At 38.8% G+C, this 20,434-nt stretch overlaps 1 protein-coding gene across 5 annotated transcripts in view; it reads right to left on the bottom strand.

Moving 5' to 3' along the window:
• The window catches only part of LOC130907664 (1-phosphatidylinositol 4,5-bisphosphate phosphodiesterase beta-4-like), a 144,412-nt gene that overhangs the window by 48,230 nt on the left and 75,748 nt on the right, over window positions 1-20,434 (bottom strand). For 4 of the 5 annotated variants that reach the window (XM_057823007.1, XM_057823006.1, XM_057823004.1 and 1 more), the window contains 7 exons: window positions 12,907-12,987; window positions 12,641-12,700; window positions 8,267-8,410; window positions 1,109-1,188; window positions 991-1,044; window positions 838-919; window positions 663-763 (listed from right to left, as the gene is read on the bottom strand). In XM_057823007.1, coding sequence (XP_057678990.1) covers window positions 663-763; window positions 838-919; window positions 991-1,044; window positions 1,109-1,188; window positions 8,267-8,410; window positions 12,641-12,700; window positions 12,907-12,987 — 602 coding nt within the window. Of the gene's footprint in view, window positions 1-662; window positions 764-837; window positions 920-990; window positions 1,045-1,108; window positions 1,189-8,266; window positions 8,411-12,640; window positions 12,701-12,906; window positions 12,988-20,434 lie in introns of those variants that run through there. The other variant, XM_057823008.1, reaches the window with a different exon arrangement.

The following is a 20,434-nucleotide window of genomic DNA, read 5'->3' as shown; positions in this document are numbered from 1 at the left end:
CCCCTTTGCGTGCAAGATGTACGTTGCTATTTTGTGAGTTTCAATGTAAATAAAGCAACGTGGCTTGGCTCAGTGGTTCGAAACTCTTCTTCAGACTCCTGTCCTAGCTCGCCATACGGTCAACATTTATACAAAACGGATCACCGTATACGTTCTCTTCAAGACAACATCGCCGCGTGCTGGCGTGTTGCAACGCAAAAGTAAGAAAAATGTACCGGTGAATAATAAACGAAAAGTACTAATATTGTGCTGGTCCATGCTTACAATGGAACATGAATCACGATGAATTTTTTCTGTCTCCGTCCCTGTACCCGTGAATAACGCGCACCCATGATTTTACGAGTAAATTTTGGGGGGAAAAAAGTGCGCGTTATGTTCGGGAAATTACGGTAATTCTACTTGAGAAATAGTATTTTTGAAGTAACGCTACTCTTACTTGAGTAAAATTTTGGCTACTCTATCCACCTCTGTATATACGTGTATCGGATTTTTGGAGTTGGACAATATCGGGATATCGGTTATCAGTGAAAAAGTAATTATCGGACAACTCTAGTAATGTTCCACCGTGTTTATCTTTAAGATGCAACCATTACTAATCGTACGTTCGCAACAATGACAAAAACACAAAATACATACAGTAAAGAAGAACGATGGATTCTTACATCTTCTTGAAAAGGTCCTCTAAGTCCGTGCGAGGGCAAATCTTCTGCGTGAGTGCGTAGAAAATGTCAAACGTGAACACCGATTGCTCAATTTCATCATTCTGCGGGCGAAATCAAAAACATGTGGTTATCGATTAAAGCTACAGTTGTATTCTGGGTGTACGCGAATGCTCACCTTGCCACTAGGAAGGCCCAAATCCTTCAAGGCCTGGAAAATACCCTTCTCGGTCTTGCCAGACGCAAACGTCCGTGTAATCCTTCAACAAGAGGGCAAAAGACTTAACGGCATAAAAAGGAGTTTCGATCTCATTGTCATTTGTGTACTTACCCTCTAACAGGAATCTTGCCGTTCACATTGGTCAGGACGCACATCTTTATCCAGCTGAGACAAGAAAACATTAATTACTCAGTGAAGTGCATGCATGTTGACCACCAATGGCACTCACTGTTTTTTCAGAGAAGTCATCGGACAAACGTTGTTGGCTTTGAAGTTGTGAATCACTGATCTCAACCCCTCCGTCCATTTCTGCACAAACCAAAACAACAACAACTTGCAAGACACAAAAATCCAATCTGATTGAAAACCAATAACCACACAGCCACTAACCTCAGCGGGTATGATCGTTTTAGCCGCACGTTGCGACTCCGATAACTTATGATAAGATCCAAGAGTTTATGAATAGGAGATGTAGAACGGGGTAAAAAAGACTTATTGATATTTGTGCCTGCGGCTCTGTACCGCATGACTGACATCAAGATTAACTCATTAAGCAAGATAACACAGGCTGCAGGGTGAGTTTGTGTGTACGTGTGCTGATGTAAATATCTGTCCTGAGGTGTGCTACTGTGGGCAAAATGCATGCTGGGAGGTGGTGCTTGTGTCTTAGTGAACGTGTGTGTGTGTGCGTATATCTCTGGGTGTGTGTGTGTGTTTATGTCACCCAATGGTGGCAAATGCTACATGCACAAACGTCCTTTGTGAAACCACAAAGAAAATTTGTGAGGACAAATCCTGAAATATAATATTTTAATACAGATTTACTATATTTCTTGGACTATAAATCGCACTTGAGTATAAGTAGCACCAGCCAAAGAATGTAAAACAAAGTGGAAAAAAACATATGTCGCACTACAGTACAAGTCATATTTTTGGTGGTCATTTTTAATTGATCAAAAACAAAGATCAAGCATTATACTTTGAAGTACTAATAGTAAAATGGAGAACAACAGGCTAAATAGGCCTTTGTTAACATAACATATAAACAGTTTTTCGGATAACTATGGCCTAAATAACACAAGATAACAGGCTGAGTGGAGGAAAAAAAACATATGGCGGAAAACACTCAGGTGACTTGAAGTTCCGCTACGAGACCGCAAATTTGGCCAAATTTCAAAATTGTCCTGTCTACGTGTTTGATACATTATTGGAACGCTTAAAATCTCAATTTTTAAAATCTCAATTTTCTGGGGGAAGAAACATTTTGAACAGGAGGGCATATTTAAAAAAAATTAAACCCCCAAACCATAACTCGAGGTGAGAGCATGAGAGAGTATAATTAAAGACGCCATGATTTTAACGAGATATTATCGCGTACATACCTTATTTCGTTCCAAAAACCCCATGTAGCATGTATCATTGACTGTCAAGACACAGCTGTGAATGGCCACAGCTGGACCTTTTGGGGATTTTATGGGTGAAACACGGTAATATAACAAGTCGCAAAGCAGAAATCGCAGACATCAAGGAGTGGTCGAAATGAGATTTTTCAAATATTTACCCTTTTAAACGCCCCCCCCCCCCCCCCCCCCCCCCCCCCAATTTTTCTTTGTTTGGATCAATTATTTATCATCTAAAATAGCGGGGGGAATGCGACAGTAACAAAAAAAAAAAAATACAATTAAGCGATAGTTATGAGGTAGATATCCTTGGCTTATTTACAGACACTATTTTTTTCATTGTGACGTAATTTGTTTAAAAGTTTAAAATATGCAAGTAAATAATTTTTTCAAATTAAATATTAGACATCAATTAAGGATTCTAAAAATGATATCAAATAATAAATATAATTACTTACCTTCTTTTTATGGCTAGGTTGAAACAAAAGCGGTTGCGCGGTGTCTTTAAACGGGGGTCTTCAGGGTAAAATGGACAAATTAAAAATAGTTTGGGGGCTTAATACGCCATAAAACTGCTACGACAGCATAAAGACATATTGTCCTGTCACACACAACAGTTCTTTTGGCTTAAAATACAGTTTATTTTAAAAAGGGGTGAAAAGCCCCCATGGAACTGCTATGGCAGCATACAGACATATTGTTCTGTCAAACACAACAGTTCTTTTGGCTTAAAATACAGTTTATTTTAAGAGGGGTGCAAAGCCCGCATGAAACTGTTATGGCAGCATATAGACATTTTGTTCTATCAAACACAACAGTTCTTTTGGCTTAAAATACAGCAGTTTATTTTTTAGAAAGGAGCGCAAGAGCAGAAACTGCTTTTTCAGCCTTGTCTGTGTTTTCCGCCATATATAAGTAGCACTGGAGTATAAGTCGCAGACCCAGTCAAACTATGAAAAAAGTGTGACTTATAGTCCGGAAAAGATGGTACTTTGCATTATTTGAACTATTATTCATCAAAATCCATGTCCACTAAACCTGGATGAACATGAATGTAGAAAGTGGCACCTTGTTTTAGCTTGTTTTATATCCTAGATACACTTGTGCACAATTGTCTTATTGAAAACCAATGCTGCTATTAATAAAGAAGCATTTTTTCTCCAACAGGTAGTACTTTCTCCATTGTCAAAGCTTGACTTTTGTTGACTCTGAGCATAGAAACTCAACTTTTGAACTCAACGTTTTTCTTGTTCTGTTTAGACCAGCTGCAAGGAGAATACATAGCACTGTCTTGAATAGAGTAGCTGAAAGCATGTTGTTCAAGTGAGCTTTTTCAATCTAATCCTTCCAAAATTTTAATATGCCCAAACATTTTTCACTACAGGGTTAAAGCAGCAAGCAGCATAAAATGTGTACTGAATTCTTTCTATCTCTATATTTGTCATTTATTTTACGCTTTTCTTGGTCGCTTGTAGAAGCCAAATACAGTAACACAAATGCCCTCAATACAATGGATTCAACACTTTGCATAACTGGACGGCTATAAGTAGCATCTGCGAAGTCTGCGAATGTCTATAAGCTTTGTCAAACAGCTAATAAAAGTCACCGTGAGTGAACTACACTGATAGACGCATTCTGTCATCACGACAAACATGCGCTAATGCAGCTATTTTGGGTCAGCTCTCCACACAAACGCTGTCCTGCTGTTGTTTGACAGGATGGTGACAAGTGAGCGGATCATTCAAGTGGTTAGGTTTCATCCACGCAGGCACCGGAGAAATTTTGGAACGTGTGCACTAGGGTTTATGCTTCAGTATTTATGGAACACCATTGATAGAAAACAGTCACAATCTTCATTCATTCATTGCCACTGACAACAGTAGGGCTGCAGCTATCGATTATTTTAGTAGTCCATTAATCTACTGACTAGTCAGTTCGAATAATCGAATTAAGAACATTTAATGTGTTGCAGGATACATTTTGGGAGATGTAAAGATTGCACTTTCAAAAGAGGATTAAATGAGAATACAAAATAAAATTCCCGAGGGTTTCTTCAATCTATGTAGAATTGCACTTTCATTTTAAAATAAAATGAAATACCTGAGCTTATCCTCAAATGGTATTAAAAAAAGGATCCAAGAACAATTGGCTAACTTGCAAAGCAAAAGTCAGCTACATTGAATGCTATATACTTTTACAGTGCTCTTAATAAATCGTTCAAACACATATTCCCACAAAAAAAAAACGTCTAAATGTACCTATAAACTCAATTACGAATGCATTAAAAAAATATTAGCTCGAAAAAAAGCTTACCTTATGTTGGTTTTAAAGGGGAACTTTGAAGTAAGGTTGGCCAACCATGTTTTTGAATAATATCAATGGCTAAACAATTATAAGCATATTTTCATTATTTTTTTTTACGCAACCCTTCCAGATTCTTTGTTTAACCCATAGCAACGCCCTTGACAACGAAAATGCTTTTCTTCGGCAATCTTCGGAAATTACGTCACACCTAGACGTGCGAGGGAAGTCCACCATAGAACAGTATTGTTTGTTGCATTGCTTCTCGGTAAGATGCCACAGAGGTGTGTGGCGATGTTTTGTTCTCGCTCAAACGAAAAGTTGTATGAGTGGCCAAAGGACAGCAGGGCACGTAAATGGACATCTTTCGTTCGCACGAAGCGAATCAATTTCACGCCATCATCGAGTAGTGTTCTCTGCTGCAAACACTTCGAAGATGCCTGCTTCCTTAACCGGTCTGCTTATGATCAAGGATTTGCCAAAAAGTAAGTGTGATTTTTGGATAGATGACTGATGACTTTGTCAAAGCATAGCTGCCTACTGTTGTGGAATTGAACAGTATAAGCTATGAGAGCCGCTGACAGGTGACAGCTGAAAAAAAGCGTGTTGGTTTAGCGTAGCCATTGAGTCAATCTCGCAGCGAATCAGCGAGCGCGAAGGTCACGCAGTGAATCATGGGAAATGTAGTCTCGGGACAACACTGAAGTGGTGCTTTGTAATCTGTTCGCTTGTGTGAAAAAACTACATTTCCTCACGCCATTAGACGCCAATTCCTGCCGAGAACTGTGCCGAGCTGTGTTCTAACTTTTCCATAAGAACTGCTCCATGTGTTAATAAAGAGACAAGGTTGTCAGCGCGTCGTGTGTTCGATACATTTGTAAACAAAAAGCTCATAACAAGACACTATGCACAATCCGTTTAAGAGACGCTGGAGTGGGAGGCGAGGAGGAGATCGGCGAGAAGCAAAACTTCGCGGTCGAATGTGGCGGCAGTCCGCTATTATTTTGTTTTCTTATTGTTGCCACAATAAAGTGGAGAAAGCCATCGAAGACTCATCTCCTTCTTTCCCCCCAACGTTTTTATATTATTATTTTATGTGCACGAGAGCTGCCGGATCTGCCAAAATGAACATGAAGTCTGATTATTTATTTTTTTTAACAATGTCATCAGATAGACAAAAACATAACATTATGTGCAAATGCCTGCATCTTCAAATCATAAAAATAATAACAGCCTATATCTTACCAATGTTGTAATCTCGATGGGTCTTGTATCCATTCCATGTCAGGTAGTCTAGGTACATTGTTTGCATTCTGATTAGCGTCTGGCTAATACATTTTAGATCCAACATAAAATTCCAAGCTCCTCTTCTTCCTCCAACTCTTCAAAAACTTGGATCTCCTCCCTTGCGCTCGGTCTATCGCTTATATCGCTGTTTGAATCATTGTTTGAAGGGCTTTGTTTGGCGGCCGTATGTATGGAGCTGCCAACGCTGTTCCCGGTGTGACGTATCACTTCCGGGTTCGTCCCCTTTCAGGCTCGAACTTCGGAAACGCGATTATTTTGTCAAATATACAACATATAAATTATTTTTTCATGCTTTATTTGGTGGACAATGTTTAATTACTTTACTTGTGACCCTATTTGGCATGTGAAGAAATTAGTTCACACTACAGCTTTAACAGGAGCAGCTGGACTCAGCCATGTTAAATGAATTATGTCATATTCACTGTTGCCACTGGAGGGCAGTGTATCCCCCGAAATCAATATAACTAAATGCAAACACTTTCAAAACAAACCATTACAAAGCCACTCTAAATAGACGAATACTCAAAGCAGCAATATTTGATTCGAAGCTTTTTTCTAATCGCATTCCTCGAGTTAATCGTTGCAGCACTAGACAACAGTAGGAGTCAAATACATTTGACATGGGACGGCTGGCAATGAATGATCATGTTTCTGTGCTACTGACATCAATAGACATCCAATCCATTTTGACTGGAAGCCGCTGGGAGCAATTGAATGATGATCAAATATCAGACGTGTTCAGCATATTGGAAAGAAAAAATATCACTGTTGCCATAACTATGTTGTTGTCAGTTGTCAACCCTCCAATTCAGAATGGATTGTACGTCTATCCCTGTCAATGGCAGCTGAAGGAGATAGTACCTTTTCTCGTAGGCAACGTCTAACTGTTTGTATTACTCTAACACACCCAATATAGAATAAATAGCACTTATACCATAGTTTAAGGAACACAAGCAGAATATAGGGCATGAGAGATAAACCCAGCGCCTGTGTCATGCAGCTGACTGAGCAAGATTGACGCTGACAAGCCCACGTCTGCATTCAGTTCTCCCAGACACTCCAGAACAAATGGCGGGATGCTCTGTGCCAATACAACGAAAACAAACGCCCGATATCCAACTGATGACACGACTGACAAGACTCCAAGAGCCCCCTTGACGCTGAGGTGGCAAAATTCACAACCCTCGTTGCCCTGACAACAGTAACTCCTGAATCCTCCTGTCCAATCCACAAAAAAACAATAATCTCAAACAATGCCTAATCACACCCTTCTTCCTGCCCACGGCCTGCCCAACGAGAGCCTTCGGAAGAATGAATGTTTAATGAAGCGTTGTCATTTTTCTCGGGAACCTTTTGATGACTTCTGATGTGGTGACCTTGGAACGAGTTTACCTCCTCGCCTGAGTCTGTTTCGCCTTGCTGTTTTGATCACTGTCGACCTGAATAAATTGTCAACTTGTTTTGGGTGAGCCTTCTTTAAACTTTTCAAAATGGACTCAGTACAAAGGGTTAAGACTAAGCTGAACGGGCAGAGTTTGCCCTTCTGGCCGGATTGCCGGGGTCTTGCCGGCCCGGATCGTTGGATCTACGCCAGCGTGGGTCCGGCGGTTCGACTGGTGCGATTCTGGCGGTCTGGCTAGAAGGTCAGATTCCTTCACAGCTGATTAATTTATGAAATAACATTAAAGCAGTTGCAACAATGGGGATGTTGTCAATCTGTTTCCTTAGTTTCAGTGTTGTAGGTTGCATCATGCCAAAGCTAATGTCTAGAGCAGTTCTAGTTCGTCTATCACAGTCAATGGGAGGCAATGTGGGAAAAAAATAAAATAAAGCTAAATAGATGAACTCCATTAGGTAGCACAGATTAAGATACTTCAGTTTGCAAAGGCACACTCGCAAATCACTCACTAAAACCTTCAGTAACAAAAACTAAAATGACCAGCAGGTTACTACACAAAATACATGCTGCAGTCAGGGTTAAAGCAAGACAAATGATTTGTTAACATGTTCAAAGTTGCTAGCCTGCTTCAAGGCCTCACTAAAAAGAGAAAATTGAATGTTTCGATTTTCAATGTATGCGATGAGAATTTCTAGAGCGAATCACTGTTAGGCAGTGTGGGAGTTGGACAATCCATTCACCGATGCACAATTTACAGAGCGCTTCGTCGAAAGGATTGTAGTGTGACTAAAAGCCTTTAAAAGTGGAGTGACTGAATAGGCGCTCTTTGTTTGGTGTTGGCTGCTGACCCAAAGTAGCAAGGTTCTAGTGCATCTGCTAGAATATGAAAAGTATTATTCTAGTTGCAGGTTAAACCATTCCTCCAATATGAATGTAAAGATGCCCTTGCTCATATTCTATTCACTGCATTTTCTCATACCCTGGCCGTGTCTGCGTTCTCTGCCACCATGAACATAAAGTTGAGGTTGACCAGATCGGCACCGCTGCAGATACAGATGATACAGCCTTCCAGGTCGGCCTCTGTCTTGCCAATGGCCTCGAACGACGACAGGATTTTAGGGTCCTGGCATGGAAAGACACACAATATTGTATGGATGATGATAACAAATACAGCAGGAAACCTTCAGTCTCAGCAATTAAGTGTGATTTTTACTGGGCTTCTTTGCATTTTATTACCTTTATTGGTAACACTTTATAATAACTCCGTTTTACTAGTTAATAGATCATTAGTAAACTGTTGATAAATGATTTATTGTTGATTTGTGAAGTATTTGTTAACAGTTTGTTAAGCATTTACTGAGTGTTCTTAACCTGAAACACAGTTTGTGTAGAAACGTTTCAAGTTTTTGTGTGTAACGTTTGGCATTTCTATCTTTTCAGGTTAAGAAATTACGTTCACTTCAAAAGAAAAGGCATTTTGATAAGGCATTTTGCAGGCAGAGCTCATGTTGCACATTTATGAAAATCTGCCATAGAACCAACAAATATTTGTACTTTTCTTTGTATATTTAACCAATAAAACTTATGACCTTCAACATAAAGTGTATATAGTTTGATCAAGATCCATCAACTAGCATGGGCATTTAGAATGGGGTCAACCATATTGGAACACCCTGTAAATGCTTAACAAACTGTTAATAAATACTTCACAAATCAACAATAAATCATTTATCAACAGTTTACTAATGATCTATTAACTAGTAAAACGGATAGTTATTATAAAGTATTACCCTTTTATTTATTTATTTTTTTAATGATCATGATCAGGACAATTTTATTGAAATTTCGCAACAATACACTACATATGTCTGGTGCCAACACCATGGAACAAAATGTACTGTATTACACAATAGTTAGTTTTTATATGAATTATTATTTTCATCTAATTTGGATTACAAATTGAACATTACAATTAGTGCTGTCCCGATTCGATACTTAGAAGCCCTACACAATATATCGTTTCAACATAGCTATTGCAATATGTGCATGCGCAACAGTCCTATAGCAGGATGTGCGATAGTTTTTTTTTTTTTTTTTTAACACGTAAACTTCTGTTTTGCTTCATAAAAGCAGCAAGTGTGCAGAGAAAATACCTCCTGGATCCCTTTTATATACATCGATTTTCATAATTCCCAGAGGAATCCCCTTAGCCTGAAGTATTATTTGAATCAGTGTTGTACATGGCAGCCCTTCTAATTTTCGTCTGAGTCTTCGTCTTTTGGATGATAATACTTATTAGTCTTAGTCACATATTAGCCATCTCAAAATATGTTTGTCTTCGTCTAGTTTTTGTTGACGAAAACGCAAGATTAATTTGGTCTCGTTTTAGTTGACGTTTTTCGTCGGTAAAATTAAAAAATATATATATAAAAAAATTTACTCTAAAGATAAATAAGTTTCCAACTGTTTCGAATGAACATTGACAGTCAAGCACATATTATAGGGTCTACAAGGACAACGCGTATTTGGTGATAATACACACTGAGCAGGAAATTAGTACGTTATTTTCAAGTAATTATACCAACCTGGACGCCACGAAAAATAGAGAGTTTAAGAGGACGCTTGCCATTAGCATTAGTCTAATGCTAACACGAATGCAATGCTATCGCTATGAGTTACATTTAGTGTATGATGATCACCCAGCACGAACCTTCAAAGGCTAAAGCAACATTGCATGCTCTGTCTGGCCAAGATAAGAAAACAAATCTTACCATGAATGCATGTGTGCAAGCCTGGAGACTGGAGACCAGCAGCACGTCACATGAGTGCCACAACCAGACACTGCTACGATGCAGGCTAACTACACATAAAATGTCGCATATTGTGACCGTGTGACGAAAACTATTGCGTAATTTTCATCTCGTCGTTGTCTCGGCAGAAGAAAACTGGCATTAGTCTTGTCATGTTTTAGTCTCCCGGACATGTTTTTAGCTCGTTATCGTCTTGTCATTGTCATGAAAAACATTTTCGTTGACGAAATATTTTCGTTATAGTCGTCAATGACAAAAACAACATCGATTTGAATACAATGTGGTCATGGTGAGTCAACGTAAGTCTTTCCAAACAAAGCTATTCAAGTCATCTGGTGAAAATTCTTCTAGTTTTCATCTTGCAATATATATCGCAAACTCCCAAAAAGTCGCAATGTAAGTTTTTTCCAATATCGTTTATCCCTAGCATACTGATATTTTTGGAGTATCGGATTTGGTCACAAGATCGGATCCGATTTTCAGCACTGTCACGCTTTTCGGCTGCTGTAAATCAAACTAATAGGTAAACATGTCCGCTGTGTGGAACGACTCTTTAGAAGCCAACGATTATGAAAAAGCATCATCAAATATTTGTAAAACAGAGCATTTCTTGAGGAGGTACCAGCAGGGCTCACTTTAATACAAAGATATGATTTATCATTTAATGGGTGTATTATTTTTAATTGTCCAAAAATAAAGCTATCGGTCCGATCACAGTAAAGACCATCTTGATAAAAATTGTATTGGATGTCAAAAAAATCTGTATTTGGACATCTCTAATGAAAGTGAATGTCTTTGTATGAAGACAATAGACAAATACACCTCTGAAACGTTGAAAAAAATGTACCGTATTGGCCCGAATATAAGACTGTGTTTTCTGCATTGAAATAAGACTGAAAAAGTGGGGGTCGTCTTGTATTCGCGGTCTAGACATTATGCCCATTCACGACGCTAGATGGCGCCAGATATCATTGAAGCGATGTTCTGTCATGACAGATCTCAGCTACTCTCAAGTTTAACCAGTTTGCATTATTTTATTGCAAAGTTTTTCCTTATTCAGATTTGTTTCAAGACTACAGTTACAGTTAGACTTCACTTTGATGGTTTATGCAGTTATTGGAATTTTGTTGTTTTATCACAATAAATTGGTTTATTTACATTTCAAAAACCAGAAGCCATTCATTTACGAATGTGATTGCACTTTAGTTTACTAATTTAAATGTTCAGATATTAAGATTTGAATGAGGCAAAATAACATGCATTTCTCTCAAATATATTGTTCTAATCATTTGTTTCAGATGTACTGTAATTATTTTCTGTATTAAAAATAATATGGTGTTTAAAAAAGTCTTTTTCAAACTTGAGTCTGGAAAAAAAAGGCTGGGTCGTCTTATAAGCAGGGCCGTCTTATATTCGGGCCGATACGGTACTAGTACATGTACTACATTCTTAAGTAGAAGCAGTAATAAATGCATAAAACAATTATTCAATAAAGGTTGAAGTGCTGTTTTACCTCAATTACCTGAGTAAAAATTGACTCTGAAATGTACTTTATTGAATTTTTACTTTAAATTCAAATATGGAAAGCAAAGTACAAACAGTATGTTTTCAAATACAGGGAGCTATAAAAACAAAGTAAATCTCTGAAGTGTGTTGTAGTAGAGTAATAATATTTTTGTGTGTTGTAGTACAGTAACAACATATTTGTTACTTCTCAACACTGCATCTATCATCCACTGTAGATGAAACTGTGTATAAGTGTGCATTAAGGCTGAAAGCAAAGCACCCAGCAACAGGCCGAGTGAGGCCAGCAGGCGCACGCATTGAGTGCCATTCATCTCCTGGTGGCTCATTGCATTACGTGTGCTTCTGTAAGTAACAACATTAGCTTTGCAGGAGAAGCCCTTTCATCCCACTCTGCATGTGCCTCACTCACGAGCAGCAAAACAACAGACAAGGCTGCTATCTGGACACATCATCTTGGTACGTGCCCTCACACATGTATGCACACACACATACACATTTGGGGATCACGTCTGCTCACTATCAACAATGAGGAGAGAGCTGCTAATGGCTGCGTAAAGCACCTCACACCTGTGCCGCCCAGGAGGCTGCTGGCGGGCAACTGACGACTTGCATCTTGATTATACTTTATGGAGACTGTCTGACACTCACACACGTCTGTGTTATAAAAAGGTACAACTTTTAAGTATGTTAGCATCATGCTTTAGTCCCATCCAACCAGCTACTTCACAAAGCTGCACTTCAATTTTCCTCTATATAATGGAAATAAATAAAGAAATAGCTGATTTCCAACACGACAATTTGATGAGTGGATGTCTATTTAGGTGTGACAGTCACATTGTGTGATAATGACTTATGTAAAAAGGAACAGAGTGCCTTCTACGCATTAGCTTTTGACCCAAACTCCTTAACCTAGCGTATCAAGAGCAAAAGAGCACCTCAAGACAAACAAGAACAACATCCATATTAGCTTTTTTTATCACAGCGGGAGTCTTTTAGTGGTGCATGCTTTTTCTCACCTTTGGAGTGGCACCGACGCGGATACTATTGATAAGGGAGCACTCCAGCACCTGGCCCTCCTGCAGCGGGAAGAGTGGATGGACAGGAGGGAGAATGACAATGAAAAAGAGGAACCAGACACGTGACAGTCTTAAATATTGAACTGACAGGAGCGACTTGACTCTGGGTCACATTGACCCGTACACAACTCACACCTCCAGCTACACAACACTATTATCGAGGCAATGAACAACACACTTGAGGGTCTTACGTGGCACTCACGTACCTTTCCTTCACTTTTCCACGAGACGAAGAAGCCATACTCATCCACCTTCACCTGACAATTTGGCTCAAAGATGTACGGGTCCTGAACAGAGGTAAAATAAAAGGTACAAAAGTGCTCAAAATTCAATAATAAACACCGTTTTCAGGATTAGTGCACAGGTAGTCCCCAGGTTACAAACGAGTTCCGTTCCTACGCTGGCGTGGTAAACCGAAATTCCATGTAAATCAGAAATATTCCTTTAAATACCCCGAAAATAACTATCCAAAAAACTACTAAAGTATTGTATTTTGTTTAATGATGGAGGATACACTGCCCTCTGGTGCCCTTATGACTGATGAGCAGACTCTCGTCTGACATGGATAAAGGACAACTGCGCTCTGGTTTGGCACACATAAGGCTGTAAGTTGTTTCAGCTAATATATGTTTGTGTATGCATTTGTAATTAGGTTTACAGCTACAGTTTGTGGAGTTAAGTGTGAGCAATTTGCAAAGATAATTGTAAATAAGTTAGCATTCATAGCATTTAAGCTAACGGACTTTTGTTAGGAAAATTAGACTAATTTTATCTACTAAATTTACATATTGATCGGACTAGATGGACGTTTGGTGTCAAATGTTTTATTGTTAAAATGTGTGTCCTTTTGAACATAAATGAACAGCATGTTACAGCTTTACAAATTGTCAAAAGTGAAGGAAGTAAAAATCTTCAAAAAGCACGTTGGTTTGATGTAGGGCTGCAGCTATCGAATATTTTAGTAATCGAGTAATCGACTGAAAATTCTATCGATTAATCGAGTAATCGGATAAAACAAATATATTTTTAGGTGAAGAGCAATTATAAATATACATGAGAAAACAAGACGTTTCATCTAATCTTGAACCATTTTCAGTCAATCAATGTCTTCATTTTCGATGTATATTGTTGAAAACAGCCAACAATTGCATCTCAGATGTAACTAGAATTAAAAAAAAAGACTAATTCACTGCTTTCACTCAAAAAACTTTTAGATCTTATTAAAAAAAAAAATATATATATATATATATATATATATATATGTATATTTATATCTTACCTAAAAATGCCGTTACGCTTGATAACACACATCACTTAAAAGTTAGGATTTTTCCCCACGAGTTTCAATTGAATTTCTCTTTGTGTCAAGCCATTTTTAAGTTCTAGTTAAGTTTTAAGTTAGTCTAAACTGTAAGTCCTGATAGGATTTTGAGTTTTTGCAGTGTTCAAAATAAATGTATGATACAGGCTGTATCGGAGCAAATTAGGGACCAGTGCTACTTGGTGTTTTATCCAGCAATGACTACTGAGCTAAAATTGATAGTTAGCATGATTAAGTTTTTATTTTACACCCTCATCACTCCACAATGCTATGTTATGTTAAAGCCTGTATGTAAGACACGTTAGCCACGCATCGACAGTGGTCATAATTAAATGAAACCTAGCCCTCCGCAGGGCTAACGTTACGTGAGCTAGTAGCAACAGTGACGTTAATCTTATTTATTAGCGCTTAGCGCTCTTTGTTAGCGCTTAGCGCTCTACTGCTTTAAGATGGCGGCTGTTTACTAACGCTGCCCAGACGCGGCCGAGTCTGTCATTGCGCATCTAGTTTAACATACATGTGATCTCTATGAGACTTAACAGACGCTACCTGTACCAACGTAGCATCGTGCGGGCTAGTATTTAGCAACGTCGGCGTCGTTTGTGGCGGCTGTCGGCTGCAGTTAAGTTTTTTTTTTTTTCCTTCTTCCTCTCCGCACATGACAGCGCGTTGTACCGCATTAAAAGTAGTCCGAGCAAAACGTGATGCTTAGAGCTGTCAAAATAAACGATTACTCGAGGTGAAAAAAATTACTCGGATCAGTTTTTAAACTCGAGTTACTCGAGTTGCTCGAGTACTCGTTTCATCTGTAGTTTGATGTCTGTGAAGCTGTACAACTTCATGTTGAGTGAGGACAGAACATGTCATATTATTAAAGTAAGGTAAAAAATAAGACACTGTGAGGTGTATAAGGTACTGTTTATGAGACTTAAAAAAACCAACAAAACACCAAAATGGCAGATGAGACTCTGGCGTCGGAAAGTCGAAATTGCGTAAGTCGAGTACTTCGTAACCAGGGGAAAACCTTTCATAATTTTCAGAAGATAAAAATACAAAACACTACAGATATGTGTGGGACTAGTCATTTAGTTGTTTAACCGCCTACTCATAATTAAACGTTTCGTATTTTACTAATCAGTTAAATGCTGTATCATGAGCCCCTTTCAGACATACGCTGAACTCCGGGAGCCCTTATGTCTGAAAGCAATTTCCTGGGTCGACAGACACAGAGATGACACCGACATTAACCGGGTCGTGTCCTAGTATAATGTCCACGACTTTACCGGGATGCAGCATCCATGAAAGCAGCCGGTAAATTCCCCAGTCACAGAGCGATCGTCATTTCCTTTTTCTTCACAGTAAGACGAAAAGCAGTGAACAAACATCGCAATTATCATCATGGCAAACTGAAAACATTGCAAAATTAAACTGGAAACTAAACTGAGGAAGAGACAGCCCATCTTCCATTTTTGGAAATATGTGGTTTATTGTCTTGAATGTTTGGGCTAAAATAGCTCGTAAAAAGACAAAAGTTATGCATTTTAAACTTTTTATTTAATATGTGTACTGAATAACGAGTTTTCTTGCTCATAGACTAGTCAACTAGTCGCAAATAAAATCTGAGACTAGTTGACAGAGAAATTAGTCGAAATTCCCAACCCTAATAAATAATAATGCTGCAACGATTAATCGTTTAAGTCGAGTAATTCGATTGGAAAAAAAGCTTTGAATCAAGTTTTGCTTCTTAGTGCATTCGTTTAATTACTGCGGCGTATCAATGGCTTGTTTGCATTTAGTTTTATTGATTTAAGTGGATACACTGCCCTCTAGTGGCAATAGTGAATATGATAACTCATTTAACATAGCAGAATTCAGCTGCTCCCTGTTAAGACCAACATAAGGTAAGTTTTTGTTTGAGCTAATGTTTTTTTAATACGTACATTTGTAAGTTTTTTGTGGGAATATGTTTTAGAACGATTTGTTAAGAGCATTGTAAAAAAAAAAAAATGTTAGCATTTTATAGCATTTAAGCTAGCGGACTTTTGCTATGCAAGTTGGCCAATTGTTCTTTTGTCATACTTAGATCCTCATTTATTTTTTAAATACCGTTTGAGGCTAAGCTCAGGAATTCTAACTTATTTTTTTAATAGTTTGAAGAAACACTGTGGAATTTTATTTTGTAATCGCATGTAATGCTATTTTTAAAGTGCATCTCCTGAAATGTATTCTGCAACACATGAAATGTTCCTAATCCTAAAACTCGATTATTCAAACTAAGTAGTTGGTAGATTAATCGACTACTAAAATAATTGATAGCTGCAGCCCTAATAAATTCCCTCTAAAAGTTGTCTTGTACAAAATAGAACTAAGCTATAAATCCCCAAAATGCACTGGTGAAAATAAATTTCACCTTTAAACTCTGAAAGTTGCACAATAAAAATAAAACTACCATAAATTTCATTCATCACAGCAGGATTCTCTATCTCCAAATTTATGAAACCTGCTAAAAAAAGACCACCACAACCGTGTGACAGACGAGTTAAAAGCTTGAGCGGCTTTAATCTCCAGCGCGACCGACAGCGGCGTCCGTCTCACGTCGTAAAAGAAGAAAAACGACTTTTATGAGGAAAACGCTAGCCGACTGTTAAGAGCCAACCTGTCACTCTGTGTAACCGGTTCGAAGCTTTCACACTTCAAGCCTTTGTGGATTGGCCTTGCCTCACCTTTTTATTGATTTGACTCAAAACATGATAAATATTGTGTTTTTATGACGTCGCATCTGTCAACGACTGATTTCCGACCAGAGTGAGAAAGACAAAAGCACCAGATGAAGGAGAAAAGGGTGGGGAAGCCCTTTTACGAGCAGCTTGAATGATTACTGAGTACACAGTTGACCTTCCTGCCAGTCGATTCATCAAGCGAGGGAACTTAATTTGGAATACCTGACTTAAAAATCAATGAAGAGTGCGAAATGTTTTTGTGCTTTGAAAACAGCTGGCAGTGAATGAGTTTAAATACAGTATCTGTAATATGTGTGGGAATGGAAAGAAAAGTAATCCTTTCTCCCTCTAGGTAGGACCTGAACCCTACTGTCAAAGTGTAGATAAACATGTCATGTTGCTAAACAGCACCCACATAATAACACATATTAGCTGTCAGCAGGTTTTTGTTTAGCGCACTGTACTTTAAGCGGGGGGAGAAAAAAAATCCATGCTGTTTAGCATATTTGCTCAAATGTGTGTGTACTACGTGCGTGGGGGTGGAATTGGCGGATGCCGTATAAAATCGACACAGACATATTGCCTGCAGCCTTTGTAGTTCACGAGTTGCAAGGGTGTTTATTCGCTCACATTCATGCGTGAAAATACAATGAATGAAAGCGCCATTTACTAGGACTCTGTATGAAGTAAGAGTAGTAAAAGTTACACAGTTGCTCTGGTAAAACAAACTACCGTAAAAATTGAGTTCAAGTTGTTACATAACAAAGACTTCAATATCAGTTGACGAGACAGGTCCTACAGACATTGCGCAACAGCTTCCAGTAGGGGGCCGGGCCAGGCAGAGCGTCGTGGCGGCTTTCACTGCGACAAAGGGGCAGTTTACATGGCGACTCTGCGACACAAAGACGCAATGACTGAGTTGCGGACTCGCCTCGTGTGCATATGGTGTCGGCGAAGACGAAAAATTCTGAATCCTGCCTCCAAAGTGGAAGAATCCGATTGCGGGGGGTTGAGGGGAGCTTCCTTGGCATGCATATCAAAGGCTCCTGCGGCGCGAGACCGCGCTGTTAATGTCAGCACTCGTACACGTCACATTGGGCGTGCGCAGCGGTGCTACTAAACCTTAAAAACAGCAAATATGGCGGAATGTTGACTTTAATTTACTGTTTTAATAATATTTTTAAATTAAATATGTTGAACGTTTCAATTTTTGTGCCTTTTTGAACAAAAAAAAAAAGACATTGCTTCGAGTGGGTGGGTATATTTTTTTCCGGGTCAAAGTGCATCATTCTCTGTCGCCCAGTAAATCTGCACTGCCCCCTACGGCATCTTTTTCATGCGGAATTGCGACATTTTTTCAAATGGAGACGCAAATGCAAATTTGAAATTGTTCGTATTCTCGGAGAGTCACCATGTAAACGGCCCCCAAAATATGCTGCGTTCTAACGCCGAATTTATGTGGAAAAAGGACAAAGGTTTTAGTGAATTGAAGCAGGCAGAAGTGTCTCAAGTGTCAAAGATTCAAGGTAATTATTATGTAAAATAGCATCATGCATGTACTTTGAAACGTGGAAAAAAAATGAAATGACTGGAAAAAATTAGCGTAACTTTAGCTTGAAATATTTAGGTAAAATGAATGATAACTGCCCAGTTTTTTGCTTTTAACTAAGAATCTAGACTGTTTTACGTTCATATCTATAGAAATTTTGGGATTTACGCATTTTTTTACAAACATTTTCAACCTAAAATGCTTTTTGTTTTGCGATGGCTGACATGTTGGCTTTTGTATACATACACAATAGCGTAACTTTGCATTCAAATCATCAGGTAGTTTTCGGCCAACTGCCTGTTTTTGGGCAAAAAAAAAGTAGTTATTGAAACGTTTGTGCTTTCATACAAAAAACTTTGTGTTCTATTTCATGTAACATTTCAATCTAAAAACGACGAGGGCCAGATAGCCACAAAAACGTGCTCAGGCAATAGTGTCATCGGAATTCAACCTAAATAGGTTGTGATTGTATATAGAAAAATGCAAATTTTTCTTTTGTTGATTGGCAGTGTATCAAATACTTGTTCTCCCCACTGTAGGTTGCTATTACGATATGTTAAATATTGGTATTGATCCTGAAAATATAGGTGATTATCTCTGCATTTGGTCATTTTTGTGCATCTAGCATAAAATCTGAGAATTTTGTAGCCATTTTAAGTTTTGTTGTACTTATCTAAAAAATATTTCATCGGGATTTTATTAGGGAATGACTGAATTTTTTGATGTCGCTGCTAAGGGAAGGATCTGATTCGTTTTAGGTAAATATTAGGAAATACATTTATGAAATATTTGAATTTTAAGTTTTTGAAAATAGACCCCTTACGGAATGGCCCCGTGCCCCGTTTCCCGTCAACTGATAGAGAAGTCTATGCATAAAACTTCAGATAACATCAGCCGATAAAAGCATTTTAAAACGATATCGGATAATATCGACATTTGTTTTTCATAATCGGTTTTAGGCCAATATGCAGATGGCAGTGCTGTCATGTTGGTTAATTATGTTCACTTTGAAAAGTTCCAGCACTTTCTGATGACGTTGGATTTTTGGAGTTGGACAATATCGGGTTATCAATTAAAAAGTCATAATCGGACAACTCTGTGAGGGGAATTGTATCTTTTCTCGTTTTTACTGTTTGACTGATTGTATTACTCTAACACACCAGATATAAAATAAATAGCACTTATACCATAGTTTAAGGAAAACAAGCAAAATATAGGGCATAAGAAATATGTGATGCCTTCTTATCACGGAAGCTCAACGTGTGCGTCATGCAGCTGACTGAGCAAGATTGACGCTAACTACCAGGTGATAGGTAAGACATCTACAAATCCATGTCTCCACGTCAGTTTTTCCGGACAGTCCAGAACAAATGGTGGGACGTCCTGTCCCAACACAAGGAACACCGGAGAATGCCCGATATCCAACTGATAACACGACTGATAAGACTCCAAGAGCCCCTTGGACGCTGAGGTTGGCAAAATCTCCCACTGCGGTTGCCCCGGTAACGATGACTCAGCAACTGTGACGCACGAACTAAACAGCCCAAACTGCGATAGAAGATTATCCTAAACGCATCCTTCTTCCTGCCCACGGCCGCCCCGCGAGAGCCTTCGAAAGACTGAGTGTTTAACTAAGCATTGCCATTTTTCCCGGGAACCTTTTGTTGACTTGTGATATGGCGACCTTGGATCCTCGCCTGGGTCCCTCTGTGCTGTATGATCGCTTTCGACCTGAATGAATTGTCAACTTGTGCTTCAAAGCTTTTTTCCAGCTTTCAAAATGGTGTCAGTACAAAGAGTTAAGACTAAGGTGAATGGGCGGATTTTGGCGTTTTGGCTGGGTTGTTGGAATTTTGCCGGCCCGGGTCGTTGGAGCTACGCCAGCGCAGGTCCAGCGGTTCGGCTAGCGGGATTCTGGCAGTCAGGCTAAGGGTCAGATTCTGTCGTCTGTATATTACTACATGTTGTAAAACTGGGTTTAACATATTTTTATATCATGAAAATATAGTTAAAAAATAGCTCGCAAACAAACAGTTGATGTCCTATGGCTGCTTAATGAATGCAAAAAAAGCTCTGAGGTTGTAGAGCACGCCTCCTCTCCGCTGTGTGTGCGTGTAATTAGTGATTGGGGAAGGCAGTTAGAA

The sequence above is a fragment of the Corythoichthys intestinalis genome, chromosome 19 (assembly GCF_030265065.1).
Source record: "Corythoichthys intestinalis isolate RoL2023-P3 chromosome 19, ASM3026506v1, whole genome shotgun sequence".
NCBI classification, from domain to species: domain Eukaryota; kingdom Metazoa; phylum Chordata; class Actinopteri; order Syngnathiformes; family Syngnathidae; genus Corythoichthys; species Corythoichthys intestinalis.
The sequence above is the reverse complement of the archived record's forward strand: the minus strand, read 5'-3'. Positions and strand labels throughout refer to the sequence as shown.